The sequence below is a fragment of the Echeneis naucrates genome, chromosome 1 (assembly GCF_900963305.1).
Source record: "Echeneis naucrates chromosome 1, fEcheNa1.1, whole genome shotgun sequence".
NCBI lineage: Eukaryota > Metazoa > Chordata > Actinopteri > Carangiformes > Echeneidae > Echeneis > Echeneis naucrates.
This window is the reverse complement of record NC_042511.1, coordinates 16,891,635-16,910,502: the sequence shown is the minus strand read 5'-3', so window position 1 is coordinate 16,910,502 and position 18,868 is coordinate 16,891,635. Positions and strand designations below refer to the sequence as shown.

The 18,868-nt window shown below is 38.4% G+C and overlaps 2 protein-coding genes across 4 annotated transcripts in view; one reads left to right on the top strand and one right to left on the bottom strand.

Annotated features, from left to right (window-relative positions):
- The window catches only part of ntn1a (netrin 1a), a 51,794-nt gene extending 49,934 nt beyond the window's left edge, over nt 1–1,860 (top strand). For both annotated transcript variants that reach the window (XM_029502714.1, XM_029502705.1), the window contains exon 7: nt 1,404–1,860. In XM_029502714.1, the coding sequence (XP_029358574.1) occupies nt 1,404–1,732 (329 nt within the window). In that variant the 3' untranslated portion in view covers nt 1,733–1,860. The remainder of the gene's footprint in view (nt 1–1,403) is intronic.
- A 2,742-nt stretch (nt 1,861–4,602) lies between these two features.
- stx8 (syntaxin 8) overlaps nt 4,603–18,868 on the bottom strand; it is a 33,585-nt gene continuing 19,319 nt past the window's right edge. For both annotated transcript variants that reach the window (XM_029502734.1, XM_029502726.1), the window contains exons 7-8: nt 12,207–12,308; nt 4,603–5,790 (exon numbers count right to left, since the gene is read on the bottom strand). In XM_029502734.1, coding sequence (XP_029358594.1) covers nt 5,726–5,790; nt 12,207–12,308 — 167 coding nt within the window. In that variant the 3' untranslated portion in view covers nt 4,603–5,725. The remainder of the gene's footprint in view (nt 5,791–12,206; nt 12,309–18,868) is intronic.

The following is an 18,868-nucleotide window of genomic DNA, read 5'->3' as shown; positions in this document are numbered from 1 at the left end:
AACCTTCTGTGAATATAGGATGCACTCTAAATTCTGCCACGATGTTCAGCTCCATCAGCTCAATACTGAAGGTGAAAACCACTGACCCTGGAACAAGGTGCTTCATTTCATACGCTGCACCAGCCGCACAGGAGAACTTTAATGGAGCTTAATAGAGATCTGGTCAATATAATACATATTGATAGTTGGGGTAGGAGTCATGAGAGGCAGCCCTCTCTGTCCTCCTTCTCTTTACTCTTTCTTTTCCTCTCTTTCTCTCTCTCTCTGAGGACGGTACCAGTTCATTCATCATGTGATATCACTGAGTGTCTTTCCAGCTAACGTCTCTAATAGCACCGTCCTGCCTTCTAATCACATTACAAATCAAACTGCTCTGTCAGTAATAATGGACATGTGCAGCTGTATATCATAGCTGGACCATAGACCAGTCTTTTCCACTGAGGTTAGAAACTATTCATTCCACATGAAGGTGGAATGAATAGTGGAATTTATGGACTCAAGACATCATTTTATACATAAAGGACATAAAGGATGTGGGTACCCATTTTATCGATGCTACGTTTTTGTCTGTGATCTCAGCACTTCTTTAACTTCTCTATTCATTCCTTGGTATTTTTTATGCTGTGTTGATTTGTCATTACCAACAGCTGAATTTAAGATTATTCTTAAAAAAACAAAACAGAACAAAAAAAAGAAACGAATGATAATGATTGAGGCAGTACTGACACCCTCATCAAGCCCTCAGCCCCTAAAGTCTCTTCTTAATAATGGCGCCTAATGTTTGGCGAGTATGAGATGAATAGCCATCTTGTTTATGAGATAAGTCACTGAAGTACAATAACACCCTGGAAGGTCTCCACACACTGCTTTATGTGATTTTAGTTGCAAACTCTTTGATGATGATGTGCTAATGTTTGTATAATGGCCACATCTTGGAAAAAAAAAAAAAAAAAAAAAAAAAAAAAACAAGGACCCAGAGTGCGAGAAAGGAAAAAGAGACAGCTCCTTTCCTTCTACTGTGACAATGAACTCTAACTGGTGGTTACTCCTCAACGACAAGCTGATGCAGCAAATTGAAGCAGAAACCAGCTTGTCATTAAAAGAATAAAAATAGATGCATAATTTCAGGCAGGAGAGCGGCAGTTAGTTGGCCAACTGTGTTTTCTTTAATCACCTCAATAAATATCCAATGACAGAAATTTCAGTGGAGTAGAAACTGTTATGAGGAAAACTTCTCTCATAAGGCCAAGTGTGTGTTAGTCAGTGGTAAGACACGGAAAGAATGAGAAGCAACGGCACCCATATTGTTGAACGCTTTGTGTTTACAGCCGAGATGTGACAGATGGTATGTCCGGGATAGGAATGACACAGAAAGGTGATTTTTGTGTGTTCTCCCTCCGCAGCTGTCCAGGTGCACATCTTGAAGGCAGAAAAATCTGGCGAATGGTGGAAGTTCACCGTCAACATCATCTCCGTCTACAAGCAGGGTGAGAGCCGCATCCGCCGCGGGGACCAGTTCCTGTGGGTCCGCGCCAAAGACGTGGCCTGTAAGTGTCCCAAGATCAAGCCCGGGAAGAAGTACCTGCTGCTGGGCAACGACGAGGACTCCCCCAGCCAGAGCGGGGTGGTGGCAGACAAAGGCAGCCTGGTTATCCAGTGGAGGGACACGTGGGCGCGCAGGCTCAGGAAGTTCCAGCAGCGGGAGAAGAAAGGCAAGTGCAAGAAGCCATAGGCGGGAAAATATCCAAGTGCATGCTGGAAAGGAAGAGAAATTCAAAAAAGGAAATCTGAGCGGGTGATTTGGGGAATTAAAAAAAAAAAAAAAAAAAAAACAATGAAAGAGGGATGGACTGAGGACCACGGACAGAGAAGAGACTGTATGGTGCTGCTTTTTTGTGTAGAAGCATGAAGATAATTATTTAGGATCATTTGTCTTTTCTAGTGAACTTTTGTTGAAGGAGCTCACCTTGCAGATTTGGTTTTATGATTTATTTTACTTTGTTTCATGTGGATATGCCGAATTTGCACCTATTACCAGTACATAAAGTTATTTGTGTTTGTTTTTGTTATCTCAGTATGAAATCATTATATTTTATGTTTTAATTTTATGGACATGTTCTACTGGTGCAAAGATGACAGAAAAAGCCCACTTATAATAACCACTGCAATTTCTGCCTCTGCATGGTTTTCTTGTTGTATTCTTCGCTGGGAAGCAAGCTTGTTTCATCAGAAGTCTTCACTGAGCTAATAGAGGTGGGAATATTTTCTCAGACCTGTGCCATAAAGACAACTTTTTTTTTTTTTTTTTTAAATCCACCCTGAACCTTCTTTTAGCTCTCAATTTGATCCCCTTATGTTATGTTCTTCTGACACATAACAAAAAGCAAATCTGTTGCCCTTTTAACTCTAAGGACTTAAACATTTTGAATATGCAGGTAACAATAGAAACAGTATTGACTAAAGTTTGAACTGACTTATGTTGAGCATATTTTTACTGCCCATTTTGCCTCCTTTAGATGCTCATTTTGGTGCTTCAGTATCTGCACAAACTTGCATGTGAAGATTTATAATTTGTGACTATAATGTTGGTGCTGCTGATGATACTAATTTTAAAATGACATTTTGGGGGGAGGAGCAAATGCATTTTAAATCAGCTTTTACTTTCCATCCTTACATTAACTGTTTCCTTTCATTATCGACTGACTTAAAAGGGAGTCAGTCATATTTACTGTTACAAAAATACTAATCAAAAATACATCACAAAATATCTCAAAATACCTAAATAAAGTCATGAGCTGTTCGTGGGGGGATTTAATAGAGATAAATAATAAATTAATGGATTTAATTAAGTGGCTACAAAATAATATCCATCCATCTTCTACTGCTTGTCCGTTTCTGGGTTACAAATAATATGTACATTTTTATTTAGTTTTCATCAATCTCAATAACATTTCATTACAAATTAAGTGATTAGAGCTGCGAGGGTTCCACCAGGTACATAATTGTGTAACAGGGGTGCATCATTACAAAGGTACAGATGAATGTGCTGTGCTACAGCTGCAGGTAGTGCAACAATGGCGATGTTTGTATGATTTGTGTCTTTCTAAATGTATTCCTCCTTCATACCATAACAATCTCTATTCAGCCAAAGAAAGAAAAATGTTCAACAATGTGAATGGCTGCAAAATCTGAGAAAGTACATTTTCACTCGAACTGAAACAATCCAGATCATAGGAGGCAACAAGTCCATAATAAAAGAATTTCCTTACCTCCTTATATTGTGCAGAAACTAACCGTAATGTTAAACAGGAAAATTTGCATCTTGCTCAACAATTATTTGCAAACATTCAAGTTTTTTTTTTTTTTTTTTCATTTATTTTTTATTACATCCACCACACACTGGCTTGTATTCATCTAGATTGTACACAACTACCTTTCCAGTCCACACGTTCTCTTGCAAACACAATGGATGTACATTCGCTAGAGGACCACTGTGCAACCAATCAGATGCTGCAGTCTCCCATTGACCTGTCACCTTGATTCTCTTCACTTCTACACTTGCACAGGGAGAAATGAGGTGAATTGCGAATCACTTGATGCTGCTTGATTCAAATTACATTGCTATTTTTTTTTGTATCCAGTTCAGTTTGGATTTCTCTGAGGAATGCCTGGTTGAAAAAAAAAAAAAACAAACAACACTGCTCAGGATTATTAAAGAAAGCCCACAGTGTAACTGATGCACCATGAAGTGGGTTTCCAAAACAAACTAATCATCATTTTTGATGCTGCTGGTATTTCTTGCATTACAAGATCACCTCTCCTATAGTATCCATTTAACTGTTCCACAGCACAAGTTAACGTGAAAAGTGCTTGAAGACGATTTAAAGACACATGCTTCTAATCTAATAGACTTCCTTTGTCTTAAATTATAATAGTGTGACTCCGCTATCTGATTCACCAACAAATTTGTCCAGGAATTTTCTGAATGGACTGAAATGCTTCCTCAATGATGATGAATAGGAAAGGCTTTATAAACCCTGAGAAATTAAAGTCGCGTGGTCTATATAACTTACAGATGACATAATTGCAGATGAACTTCTCAGTATTTACACTTTGGCAGTGAGGTAGTTTGCCCTTTTTTTTTTTTTTTTTTTACTGTAAAACCAATCAAATGACTAATTTCACTAATAATTTCACTTCAACCATGATGCTACATGCTGGTGATTTTCCCCAAGGCTGAGGATGATGACACACACTTTCCAACATCATGACGTTAGATGCAATGCTTTTCTGTTTGGCACAATGTAATCTGTATTCACACCTCTCTGGTCTCTGAAGCCTCATGCTGTAAATTTTACATCTGTCTCCTGAGTAATTGTTTGACAAGATTCCTCACGAAACGCTCCACACATACCTGTCAAAGCATTGCTGTGTGTTCATACTATGAATTGTAAATGTTGTTTAGTTGTCACCATTGCAAAGACTTTTTGCAATGTCGTTTTACAATGCGTACTAATATATTATGGTTATTATATATGAATATATTTAATGACACAAGACATTGTGGATTTTATTGTCTTTATCAACTTTTTTTTCTTTTTCTTTTTTTTTTTTACTTGTGATTGTTTAGATCATTGCCATTAAAGAAGGAAATAATAACTACTGAACATGCCAACCTGGTAGAACTAAATTCAGATTTTCAGTTGAAATAAACTCTTGTTACATTGAAAAATCATTTGCCTCCGTTCCTTAAAATTATATTTTTTTTATTTATTCTGTTATTAAAATAGCTGTAACCTAATTATTAAGTAATCTAAACCTGGATATTAGTCAGTGTTCTGCCCTGGTTGCCACTTCTTAACCTTATAAGTGCAATAGACAAAAAAAAAATTACGTAAAGTTCATAATGGAAATATTGAAATACCAACTAGACATCAAGTAAATATCACATTACATGACTCTGTAAACCTCCACAGTGAAGGCCCAAGGCATGAATGCAGACAGACAGGAGTCCAGGGCCTGTTAACTGTAAATGTCATTTATTAGAAATTACAAGCTGAATTGATTTACAAGGGAGGAAAATACCCATGTTAGTAACACAGCAGAGCTGTTTGTTTTGGAAGAGACGTTTTTGTATAAACACTGTAAAACCCTAAAAAAAATCATAACAACTGCTACAGTAATGCATGGGTAAATATAAGTGAGTGTGAATATTGCAAAGCTTGTGGAATAACGCTAACCAGTGTAATCATCAGCCTCAACCACAGACTGACTTATGGGAGAAAAAGCTCCTGTTACCTGTAAGAGGTCCAAGTGTTAGTTAATTTTCATCCCAGTCAAGGCTAAAAATACCTTTCAAAATTCTTACTATACTATAAATACTTAACTGTTTCATGAATTGTTGGGTAATGGACCAGACGTGAACAACCATTAAAGAGAACAGAAAGCAAAATGTTCTGTTGCCTGGCCTGCCTTTTGGCCAAAAGACAATTATGTACAGATCTAACAGCTGTTACAGTATTCATTTCACATTGCTTTTGTTGCGCAGTCAGCAGTAACCAACATAAAGAGCATAAATAAGAAAATAAAATCGGATCAGAGACAGAAGTGTGTGTCTGTACATGTGTGCAATGTGTACGCAAAGGCTTTCAACTGGTGTTCTGCATCAGTCGGTCACCGTGATAGATGTCAAGCATGGGTCCATGATCACAGCTGTCCTCCTCACCTACACGGGCCACACAGCAACCACTATAATGGCTATAAGAAGCAGGACGATCACCACCAGCATCCCTGAAGGAGGAAAAGGAAGAATACAACTAGGATCAGATGTCAAAGCAGTTGTGTCAATTTGAAGCTTCACAAGATGATTTGAAATGCTGGCTGCACCACATGGCAATAATAGCTAACTGGGAAGAAAATTAAGGATAAGACTCTTGATATTTTATAGATATTTTTAGCATCAACAAATTCACCAAGACCAAAATCCCTAACAGTAGCTGATCCTACTAATATGTAATTTTTGTCCAATGCTGAAACACATGCTACTATACGTGTTCATTCACCATTTACTGTCACTTAGTTTGAACTAATACAGTGTCTCTGTCAAGCAAGATTATCTATTTAGGAAAAGAAATTAAATTTGGAATATCTTTAAAACATGTTTTTAAAAATCTTCAGCAGGAAGAGTGGACTTGGGACTGAGGCCCACAAAAATGAAAGCCAAGTTGGAAAATACCGAGATGAAAAAATTGTTGCTTTAGTCTTTAGTAAATTAGTAAAAAGTAAATTATGAAATAATACTAAACTAATTTTTTACAGATTTAATATACTAGATATCCTAAAACACAATATCACAACACCAATTCATTTTAACAATGTTTCTCTCTGAATCACTGAATGTCTGAATTTCAGCCTCTCTCAATCATAAAACTTTGTAAAGTAACAATTTAATTTTAAGGAAAATAAGCATCTTCTATAGAACAAATATGCCGAAAAAAGAAAGAAAGAAAAAAAAAAAAAAACTTTACTATACCTGTTTGTGTTAAAAAAAAAATCTTTGAAATTCTTAAATTTTCTATCAATGAATTTTTGGAAAATGTGAAAGTCAAGGAGCTGAGGAACAAACGTGATTTGAGACAGACTCCGAGACAAGGAGGGGAATACAGCAGACATGAGGGAGTGCACTTGGACGAGGTAAGAAGCTTTCATACCTCACAACTAATTTACAGAGTCCTTGATCTAGCACAAGTCCCAATAGCTCATGCCCTTGCAGCGTATTTCCATTCTTCTGCTGATGACTTAATGCAATTTACATGCATTCAACAGCCACAAAAGCGTTATTACCATAGACTACAAACTGTGATAGGCATATGTTTCTGATTCTGCCTTGAGAGCATAACCACTCCTTTTCATTGATAGTATGGACACAGAAACAAATGCGCAAAAGCTCGCTCACACTTCATCAAAGTGCTTTAGCCAGAAAACATTGGTTTTCATTATAGTCACCAAAAAATAGAAATGTTGTAAAAATCTGCAATTTTCATTATTTGTATGAAAAGTGCCTTAAATAATAAAATTAATGATGACTGAATTTCATTTAGCTACTCCAGTTTCCGGGTCCTGGCTTACTTTTGAACTTAATTAAAAACCCTAAATAAAAGAGTGGCAATATTTATGTCACTAAGACCTGTGCTTTTCCTGGTGTGCAAAAGATTTTTAGAGATAATTTATGATAACATTATAGAATTATATTGTGGCATGCTGCATGTGTGTGTGAGTGTGCCAAGCATGCCACGCAGCATATATTGTATGACCTATTCCACAAACAACACAAATCATGCCATGCACATTTTATATGGCAAAACTTGAGCAAGGACATGTTTCAATTTTACCCAGCATTCCCCTATTCCCCGACATCTCCAATGAAGCAGCATTGAAGACTTCAAACAACTGCATCTCTGGTGGGACTGAGGGTTGTCGACAGCCTCCTCCATGACTCAAGTTGTCCATTGTTATTTAGCATGCGGCCGGTATTTTCCCCAGTCCTTTCACTTTGGGTTTACATTTCTTTCATTCCTTGGCTCACTCCTCCTGGTTCCCCTCTGCCTTCTAATTCGTTGTCTTTCCCAGGGGGAGAGATATAAGCCATGCTGAACTAATTGCTTGCAGTGGTACTGGTGGTCTGATGAAAATGTTTCTTTACCAGGATAGGGGGTTTGACTACAAGGGGTCTGCATGTCTTTGCACCTCTTTAGCTCATTCTGCCACTCTCTTTTTAATTTAATTTTTATAATTGTTTTTATTTCATGCATTTATGATTGATTCTCGTTCTTTGGAATTAGTCGAGTCTTTGAACACTGCATTTCAAATTTGAGTGGAATTTGTTCATTTTACATGTATGTCATGATCATTTATCACTGGACTAGACAGGACCTCACCTCCTTACAACAGTAGAAATGTGAGCCTAATATAAATTTTGAAGCAGAAACATGCACAAATAGTTTTATGATGGCTCTTGTTAAAAGCAAATACACATGCGCATACACATATACACACACACACACACACACACACACACACAAGCACATACAAACAGATTTCCAGCAATTATCTTTGTTTGGGTGTAAACGATATCAAACCAACAACCAGTCCACAGCAGATTCAGACATCAAAATTTAACTCAGACTCGCCTGGCATCTGTCTGCAACTCCATCCGACAGCAACATAGTAACAATGGCCATAAAGGCCAAGTTGTATAACATATGCATGTGTTACTGGTGAGTGAGAGTTTCACAGACTAATGCCATGAGCAGGCAGTCATAAAGCCACATTAGACACCCGCACTGACCCTCACCCTTCTGTTCTCTCTGGACCATCCCTGTCTGCCTCAGTAACTAAACAAGGTACTCCTGACCCTCAGGAGGCCTCCAGAGACTAATGACAATAATGGCATTTGCTTGCCAAATAGATTAGGGTTGTGCTGTGACACTGATGCTGAGGGGGATAGTTGATGTCTGTTGACAGACTGACCACCCAGGAGCTTTGGAGGCCAGAGTCTGGGTTCATCCTATCTTAGCAATTTTCAGACACATCAGTAAGACAAATCGCAGAGGAAAAAAAATTATAGAGAAAGCCCTGGACGGACTGAGACAAGCCCTGAATCTCCCTCAGTGTTGCCATCATGCCCCCTGCTTATGGTTCAAAGACCATTTTAGACCTGAAAAGGGAACAATGACATCCTAAGAAAATGTTAACAAGGTCACTATGAAGCTCATTACTGTAATCATCGCACAAAAAACCCTTTGAATGTTGTTTCAGTTTTTTGTGAAGTTATAATTTTACAAGATACTAATGTAATCATGTGTATTTCTTAATTACTGGTAACACATAAGTATAACATCAGAAGGATTCTCCTCTGGGAGAAGCAAATTTTTGTAGCAAATCTTTTGCCAATTTATACATTAAAGTTTAAAATGACTGGATTAATTAAAAAACTGACTCCTGGTGGTGTAAGAAGAATGATTCATTCTCTTGAAACCATGCATCTGAAATGTTATGGCAATAAGTTTATCCAACTGTTGTTAATATATTGTTTTGAACAAATAATCTGGACCAAAAAAGTATACAGACCAAAGTACTTTGCCATCCATGGCTCAAGACTTTGAGCTTATTTTTTATACTAATGTTGTTGAGGTAATATATGTGTGACTCAAATATCAGATATTCAGCTGGTAGATGAAACCATAGGCTCCAGGGAGAATCTTTTAGGTGAGAGCATAATGACTTGGACGAAATTGTTCTAACTCAAACTCTGGTGAGAGTAAGATGCAAAAGGCATTTCAAATACGTATAGATTTATTGAGGAAAGTTTAATATAACTTGCCTTTTTAAGTTATTGTATTTTAAGTTATGGAAATACCATTATCAGAATTTAACATGTTAAGGAAGCCTTTCATCAATAGCCTGAAACATATGCAGTTCTGGTTTCTAACAGTATGCCATTACAGGACAATGAGAGGAACAAGAACTCAAAAAAAAAAAAAACCCTTAGTAGTTGACAGAGTTTGAAGAGACAAACTTGGCAGCTGAACAAAATGAGCATTTCCTTGACAACAGCAAAGTCACAATTAGAGAATCAGTGTAGCTACATGGTCGTATTCCAACATTGTCAAATGTTTCCCTTCGCCCACACTTTCTTTAGACGTCCCTGCTTGCTCAAACAGTACAGGCCTACTTGAGATGCAAGCCACCTGCGAGATTCATGAGGTTATAGACGCAGCCCTCTACAAACTGAGGATTAACCGTGTTTGGAAGGGCTGCCCAAGCAATGATGTTGCCTGATGATGGTGGCTAAGCTGTCAGGAGATCACACTGCTGTTCAAGAAACCTTTTGCTCCCATAGACTAATCTGCCACGCTAATCAAACCAAACTCAAAGCCTCCACTCCTCAATTCCCACCAATGTCAGCTAAAACAAGTGGTAATGACTGTGAATCAAGCTTATCAGGGTTGAGTGACAGCATGGGCCAGCAGTGTGTGTTCGTGTATATAAATGTTTTATAAAGCATGCTATGAACAGAGCGCAGCACTGGGAAAGTACTGAAATCCAGTCAATATATTTTCTTTCTTTTTGTAAATCTTGTGCATTTAGTTTTTGCTTGAATATCTTTCTGCAAAGTCCTTTGGGCCAATTGCATAGCGTAAAAATAATGAGCTATTTCAACTTGGGAACTCAACTAATGCAGTTAAACCAAGTCCAAATCCCGCATACATTGAGGGGAGGGAAGTCTCAACAAGCCTGTACTGTACTTTCACAACACCACAGGCACCAGACATGTACACTACGCCAAGAGAACCATGTTTGATTTAAATGTGGCTCCTTCTTTTTGGTGAGATGACTTCCCAAATGGCTTACTCTTCACAAATTTTCAGCTGTGTATTGGAAATCGCTAGTGCACATATGCAGTCAAAACTGTTGCCCCCAACAGTGTAAATGACTAACGAGAAATACTGATATGCTTACATTTTTCTAAATTCTGAAAATGTTTACTGCTTTTAGCACAAAATTGCTCTGTAAAAACTGAGATGCCTCCTTTACAATGTTGCATCTTCCAATAGTTATGGTAATTATGCTCTTGGCTGTCAAAGCTAGACGTTCCTAACTTTACAAGGACTTGGTTGAGACATAACACCAAATGCTGTCTGCGGATGAGAGGTGGTTTCAAAAATAAATAAAGCCTTTAAGCTAAGGAATTATAAACACGCTGCCATGGAGAAAAAGGAAAAGCTCTCAGAACAATTTGTGGCATGTAGTATTTTCAATTCCTGCTCTGCTTGACAAAAACACAAGTGTCAAACAACTGGGGGATGAACTGGGGGATGACAGAGAGGAATGGAAAAAAGAAAGACAGCATTGAGGTGAGACTGAAGAAGGCCATGGAGGAATTTTCCATTGTGTGTCTGTGTGTGTGCCTCACACACACAGACACATTTACACATATGTATGTCGAAAAAAAAAAATAAAATAAAATAAAATAAAATATTAAAATATAAAATATATATATATATAGCAAATAAAGTGCCATAAAGCTGGTGTAGTCAAATAATAACAAATAATATGCACCAAACACATTTACCTACACACAGAATCACATTAACGCTTGCAAACAGACACACATGCTTGCCTCATGAATATTCTTCTTCCTAGAGCTGAGAGAGGGAAGAGGGAGGCGTGGTGGCAACAGCACAAGTTAAACAAAAAGAAAAAGCAAAAGGAAGAGTCCTGACACACACTATGAGCTCTGGGATCTTCAAACAAACTCCTGCTCAGGCTCCATGGGGACTAAAACAATAGAATGAGGCATTCTGGGAGGCTGACCCTCCGAATGCTCACTCTGCCTCTGTGCACTACCGCCTGTTAAATGTCTCCTGGTGAAACAATGTAGACTTCGCCATGGCAATGCTGTCTGACGATTCACTGGACAGCGATCGCATTCCATACATTGACTTGAACCACCTACCACACCTCTGAAAATGTTTCCCTCTGAAAATGATATCCATTGAGAATAAGGAGAAGCTAAGTGTCTTTTTAAACAACAAACAAGAGAGAGACCAAACAAGCAAATCATGGTGGGCAGTGAATGCACAATGTCTTTCAGGAAACTCAAATCCATTCATCAAAATCTGGACCAGAGACAGCAGAAGTTGATGAATTGGGGCCTGATTTGCAACCCTTGGTAGACATTTAAGGATCCCCTCAAAGGTCTAGCATGAGAGACCTATTTCAAGGCCCAGTGCACTATGTTAGCAGGCGTGACAGAATGAATCCACGTACCATTCACCACATGCTCTGTGCCAGGAGGGCTTGTCCCCATCACCATAACTTTATCTGTTCCATTAAAGCCCCATGCCTTTTGGAGATGAAGGCTGAGGCAGCTAAATTCCCAACACTTCAATTTCTGCACGAAATCAATCTGAAAAAATATGACACCAACATGATGGGCCCTGTATGCCAAATTACATATACTGTATACTGTTTTTGTCAGACTGCAGCTGAACTGTTTCACACCAGCCAGGGACACCTACACCCTAATCTGAAGAAAGACTTCAAAATATTATTTCTAAAAATTTATGAGATATCAGGCCTGCTATGCAACCTGATACTTTACCCAGATTTTCTCTGTTAAAGCAAAAAGAATCAAGGCTCACCACAGGAGGCGGACTTTGTCTCCACCAGCTTCACTCTTCGGGTCTCATTACGAATCCTGTCATCTGTCTTGTCCACAAGATGAGCAAGGTCATCAATGATTTCTGAGAGGTGAAAAAAGAAGAATGAAAAGGGAGGGAAGAGAAGATCATTAAAATTAATTTCTGTTTTGTATTATGCAGCTATTTGCCATTATTAAGACTCCATAGTGTTTTATCCTTTGATTTTACAGCATGAAGGACCTCCCAGTGTGTGCAATAAATGAAATTACCCTAAATTATAAAGTGACAGAACGTCTGCAGAACTTGACAACAACAACTTCAAAAGGCAAAGGCAGCCAACGCACAGACATGAGTGTTGCTGACGGAGGGAGTGGGCTGTGTGAAAGCACTCCTCGCCCTTACAAATGGTTTCACTACTTCCTGAATTCATTCTGAATTTAATCATGTCCTTATTGTTCATGAGATTTCAAGATGCAGACTTAGGTTTCAGGGACTGTGCCCGGGCATCCAAAGAAACAGCGTGTGTGTTTCGTGTATGTGTTTTTGGCACTGTGGTTAGGGTCCTTTTGTGGGAGTTCCTGACTTGAAGGCTGTCCAGATGGAAGTCTGTGTGATTTTTTTAGAGCTTGCCGCTGTGTTGACATGACATCTCCGGAGGGCTGGTCCATCAACAAAAACAGACAACTGCTGAAAGATTTCCCAATTCTTGATTTGTTAAGGTTGGGTATTAAAATGTGATCTTGAGTTTTGGGAATTGGGGTTTTGAGTCAAAACCCAATCACAAATGGCAAGTAGGAACCCTATAACTAAATCTTAAATTTGCTGAACTAAATATAAAATTATTAAATACTATTAATACAAATTTTTACACACAGTATCCTCTTTTCCTTCAGTATGGCTCACAATTCAAGCTTCTACAATGAGATGACACTATGAATACATACAGAAATCTATGAGTGGAAACATTCAAAACAAACTCTCAAAAGTATGTATGGAGGTAAACTTGGCTGATTCTTGTGTGGCTGGAGATATATATTTCTGCATTTTTTATTATCATTATTTCTATTTTAGCGGTGATGATGTATTCTGTCCAGTAGCCTTGTGAATAATGAAAGACAAAGACAAAATACAATGATGTGGCTGAACATTAAAAAAATCTAGTAAAACTAAAACCAAGGCTAAGGCGAAGAAAAGGGAAACTCTTCACTGATTCTTATCAGCTTCTGATAAATTGAAGTTTTACAGGAATAGGAAGTTAAACTCACCCACAAGCTAGAGCTCACTGCCAAGTCAAACAGACTGTACACTGGGGAAAAACTTTTATGGCAAAATAACACTCTATATTCTTTGCTTTCTGTTCTCTTTGTTATGTTACTGATTGGGTTCATCTCCAGAACTTATCTTTGCAAACAAAGCTGTCTTTAACTCTGACTCGCTTTAATTTGGACTGGTGAGAAAACATGTCTCCTCAACTAGGAGTCACCATTGCTCGACAAGACAGCATGCATTCTGGCTGACACTGGATAATTACATTGCACAAATTATTAGGGAAAGGAACGTGAAAAGCTGTCAGCTTGGAGGGCCAGAGCGTGACGGGGCAAGGACAAGAGGATGGGAGATGTGAGAGGGCCGTATGCACAGTGCCTCTGGAGACTCTCACATCATCATCTGAGCATCAGGCAACAATTTCAGAGGAGGAAAGTCTCCCTTTACTGGCAGAGAAAGGGTGTAGACACTGAACCATTTGTGCCGCATGCCACTCCAACTAGTCATAAAGGAAGTTTTTGGTTTATTGATGCCAAGTTTCTTGATTCAGTTCTGGCCCTGTAGTAGCATCTCCATTCAATGATGAATTCAGAACTATAGTGCACAACCTTCAAATACAGCTGCGATGAAAGGTACTGACTTTACTGGCTTTCTATAGTCCTTCACTTCACCCTGATATCTTCTAACAACATAATTCTCAATTTCCCATTGTAACTTTTGCTGCCATGTATGACAGCTGTTGCCCCTGGCTTGGATCTGCCAGACCACAAAGAGGGCCCTGTTTCAGGCAAGGATTGTTTATTTAAAGTGCTATTACACTGAATAAACCTCTCAAAGCCACAATGAGGGAGAGCACAGCATGTGAGCAAACACACACACACAAACATTTAATTTTCTGCAATTGCTTGATCACATTATGTTTATTTTGCCTCTAATGCATGATGGAAAATACATGCCCATCCTTTAAATGTCAGTAGTGTCCCTTTAATCGTTTGGAATTTAACAGGCATATCAGTTTTGACTGTTTGACAATTCTGACCATAACTCGTCTCAATAATACACAGTTTATTGAGCACATTTTTCTCACTATGGGGTTTGGATTTTTTCAGACTCAAATGACTGCCTTGCAGTTGTTTTCATCTGTCAAATATTCATCAAATATTAACCATTGCCATAATTGCTTTGTGAAGTCTTGAGTAATGGCAAAAAAAAAAAAAAAAAAAAGATTTTGTGAGTTCTGTGAAAATATAATCAGGTACTCATTGATTCCACGTGAACATTAGTGATGAATTTCTTCTTTAAAGCGGTTACTGAGATATCGAATCCATGAGAAGACAATGGACGTATGGTAATCCCTAAAACAGAAAACAAAGAGAAAAAAGGAATATAGGAAACTGGAGAGGGTCTGAATGTTTATCTATATCTTAGTTAGCTAATGTTTTGGCTGTGGAAGAACTCACTCTTAATTATATATTACTGCATCTAAGACACAAGGCCATTAGCAAGCTCCATATGAGCTTGCTAATGGCCTTGGTGCTGTCACCAATTTATTTTGTTGTGCATATCACAACAAATAACAAAAAAAGCTGTTTTTTTTAATGGTCTGTGAAAATGGAAAGAGTTGTTTGGCAGCCAAGTTGTTGAACTTTTAGCAAAGGTGCTATATGTAATAACTCAACCCTGTAAACATGGTGGCAATGTTGACTTGAATCACGCATGGAGTTTGCAGCACTTTCAACAAAAGTTGAAAATTATGTCTATCCATAAATTGTATCTTTTTTTTTATGAAATTAAATGAGGCTGCTCTCTCTCTCTCTTAAAACAAGTGGGAGACCGAACAAGATCACGCTTGTATTGAAAACCTGTGAAACCACTTTATGACCATAAATCCAAGATCAAGTCAGGGAATGAAGTGTAAAATCTCTGGTCTGCTTTTGTTAGATTTTTGGGCAGGGGTCAAAATGCAAAGAAGAGCAACGCAAACATACAGCAATATGCATGCAAATTTCCTTTTGTCATGCTCAACATATTACTTAGATGTAAAATATTGAGGTGATAGCTGCTACCATGGGACATGATCCTGTGGTAGAATACAAATACTTAAAGGCAAAAACAATGCAAGAAAAACCTTGCCCTTCTGTGTAGAGGTGTGAGGATGCTGGAGCACACATAGGAGACAGATGTTGCTCTCATATGACATCACCTACTCATTCATGCTGCTGTCTTTCTGCGTAATCTCAGCACCATTTCATCTGTGCTCCAATACTTTTCAGTTTCTATATAAACAGTCTATTGCTGTGGCCACCCTGCGCTCTGGGGGATAACTACTTACCAGGTCTATTTCCATTCTTGCTGTCAGCATCATCTGGAACCACAGACCTACTACACCTACTACCACAACAGAATTGGCTGCTGATGTGGACTAATGTGGCATTTATGCTGCCAAGGAACAAACTGGAAGAAAATACCAAATGGATTTTGAATTCACTCGTTGTTGAAGGAACACTGACAAACACTAGTCCTGGGTGTACACATATAAATTTAACATTTCCGTCTCATTACTGGGCATTTACAGCACACATTCCCATCAGCCACATTGTTCAACGGAAGGTGTCACAATGGCAAAATACTGCCACCGGCTGCTGTCTTCTCTTTGTTTAGATCTTTTAATGCACTCATATGGCATATTTTCAATATTATGTTATTATGTTATGATAAATATCAAATGTAGTGCCCAAGAGCTGGATTTTTGCTGGACCGCTGCTAATGTGGTGCCAATCCACCTCTTCAGATTATGCATCAATTATCATAGTTGTAAACTATTGTGAAAAAAAATTCATTAGCAAATGCTAATAACATTTAAAAAAATTCCATACAGTAATAAGTACTGAGAGTAACTTGCAGGAGAGTGCTCTCTTGCATAAGACTTAAGAGTTCGGAATGATGATGACCTCATTGAGAGATTAGTGGATTGTTGGATTCAATGAAAGAAACAATGAAATGAGCCATTAAAGAACTGCAGTGCTTGCTGTTGCATGTTTAGATCTTCAAACCAGTGGAGGACAAGGATAATGGAGAAACGTAGAGGTTGTGTATGTAAGGTTGAAGTTCAGGAATTAAGGAAAGGTAGCATCCTGTGAGGTGCTTCCTCTGGGTTAATCTTTTAGGCCAGAGGTTTCCAAATCTGGTCCTGGAGGGCCACTGTCCTGCGTGTTTTAGATGTTTCCTGCTCCAACACACCTAATTCAAATGATCAGCTTATCATCGAGCTCTGCTGAAGTCTGATCAGGAGCCACTCATTTGAATAAGGTGTGTTGGGGCAGGAAACATCTAAAACATGCAGGACAGTGGCCCTCCAGGACCAGATTTGGACAGCTCTGTTTTAGGCTATAATTCTTCCAGAATCCAGGAGCCATGTAGCATGTGCATGCACGTGAACATGCAATCAAAATAAATGAGGATCTTCACAATTTTTCGGGTGAATGCAACCCACTCCAAACAAATCAAGCTCATCCATTTCAAATCAAATCTCATATTTTTTATATTATTTTATAATCTCATATTATAAAGCTCAAATAAGACAACAAACATGATGCTTAGGAAAGTTGGGAGCTGGTGTCTACTTTAATTTTTGAATTACCAAATGCCAGATCTATACCCGCCTTTGCTTTGCTGACTCATATTTGCAGAGGCTACAGCAGTGGTGGTTTTGGTTTGTACATGCATGTGGTTGAGGCGCTACCATAAACAGTGACATCCCAGTGTGGCTCCAGGATGTGCTGTATTAACTCTGTGTGTTATTGTAGGACTCATTCCCAGAGAGGGCATAGCGCACAGAGAAAATGCTTGTTTTCTCTCACAGATTTAAATGCAATCTGACTCAGTGGGGCTAATTCTGTTGTGCTTATTCAGGAGATGATTTCTCCTGAGAATGTGGAAAAAGAGGACAGTAAGACATACACTTTTTTGTTTGTTTGCTTGTTTTTTAAGTCAACCCCCATCTTCTATCACTTGTAGTAGTCGATGGTGGGGGGCCTGACCACAACTGTTACCAATAGGCCCTGGTGTGACTGACTGTGTATAATAGGTAGTGCTGTTTTGCCAACCAAAACACACACACACACATCTCTGGATGTAACTGGAACTTCACTTGGCACACACAAAGGCACTCAGCATGATGATACAACTCAGGGCAATTATAGTATTTACAAGAACTTGCACAGATTTGGACGAGTTTCTTTCAACTTATTTCTTTTTTTCCTGCCCAGGGCAGATTATTGTAAACAAACTCACCATGAGTCTGTGGGAAGTGAGGATTTGGGGTGATTCAGAGATTCAGAACTGAACAAAACACCCCAAAAATAAATAAATTAAATAAATTTGAATTCAAATAAAGACAAAAAAAGAAATATGCAACTTTCTTCTATGGAAGACCAACACCAGTTTGCTTTTGTGAAATGCTTTCTCATTGTGGGAAGCATTGGGTTTCTCTTTGTTGTATTGTAAAGTTATGACCTTAAGGCCCTGAAATACCATATGTTGTGATTTGCCACTAAACAAATAAAGCTAAATTGAATTGAATACAAATAATCCTAAAAAATGTGACGGCAATAAGAAATGTTGGGCAGATCATATGAAAACACTGAATCCCATGACACAATGCAGTGATCTGTGTATCAGGTGAATAATAGAGCTTAAGTTCTAAGTTAATTCTTCTCCATGTTGCAACTTAGTACCCACCCTGTTTTTGTGTGTGTTCTGCACACATATGTGCTCGTTGGGTTTGTGAGGATATTGCCATACACGCTATTTGGCCTCCCAACATCTGGCCTTCTGAAGTGCTGGTCCACATGTGTACAGATTAGTCTCACTGCAGGACACCCCCAATCCCTCCCCAATGAATCTATGAGTTCCGGAGTTCCACCAAATGGACTGACAGGCTCCCCCGGTCAACACATCAGGAGTATGATATCCTGCATCATTACACATTATCTTCATTTAAGGGTGCTGGCATGCTGAGTGTTGATATATGGCTTGCTTTATGTAGCTTATGCCATGACCTAACTTGCCAATGATTAAACTATAATGGTGTAGTTCATATTTTGTGGCAATATGAAAAATTTGCTTTGGCACTGTCTTTGTCAATGTTGGAATAAATGTAATATCACCACTCCAGCAGGAGAGGCTGCAAGAAGTAGCCCTTCATCATCTGAATATTCATTTGAGCAGTTACATCAGGACCATGCAGTTATTTGACTATCGGACCATAAATTCTCAAATTAATAAATATTCCGGATTATCACTAATAATGGTACAAATCCAAACATACACAATGAACTTGTCAACAGAGTTCCTCAAACATGCAATATGAAGTTTGACCAAACTTGAACGATGAT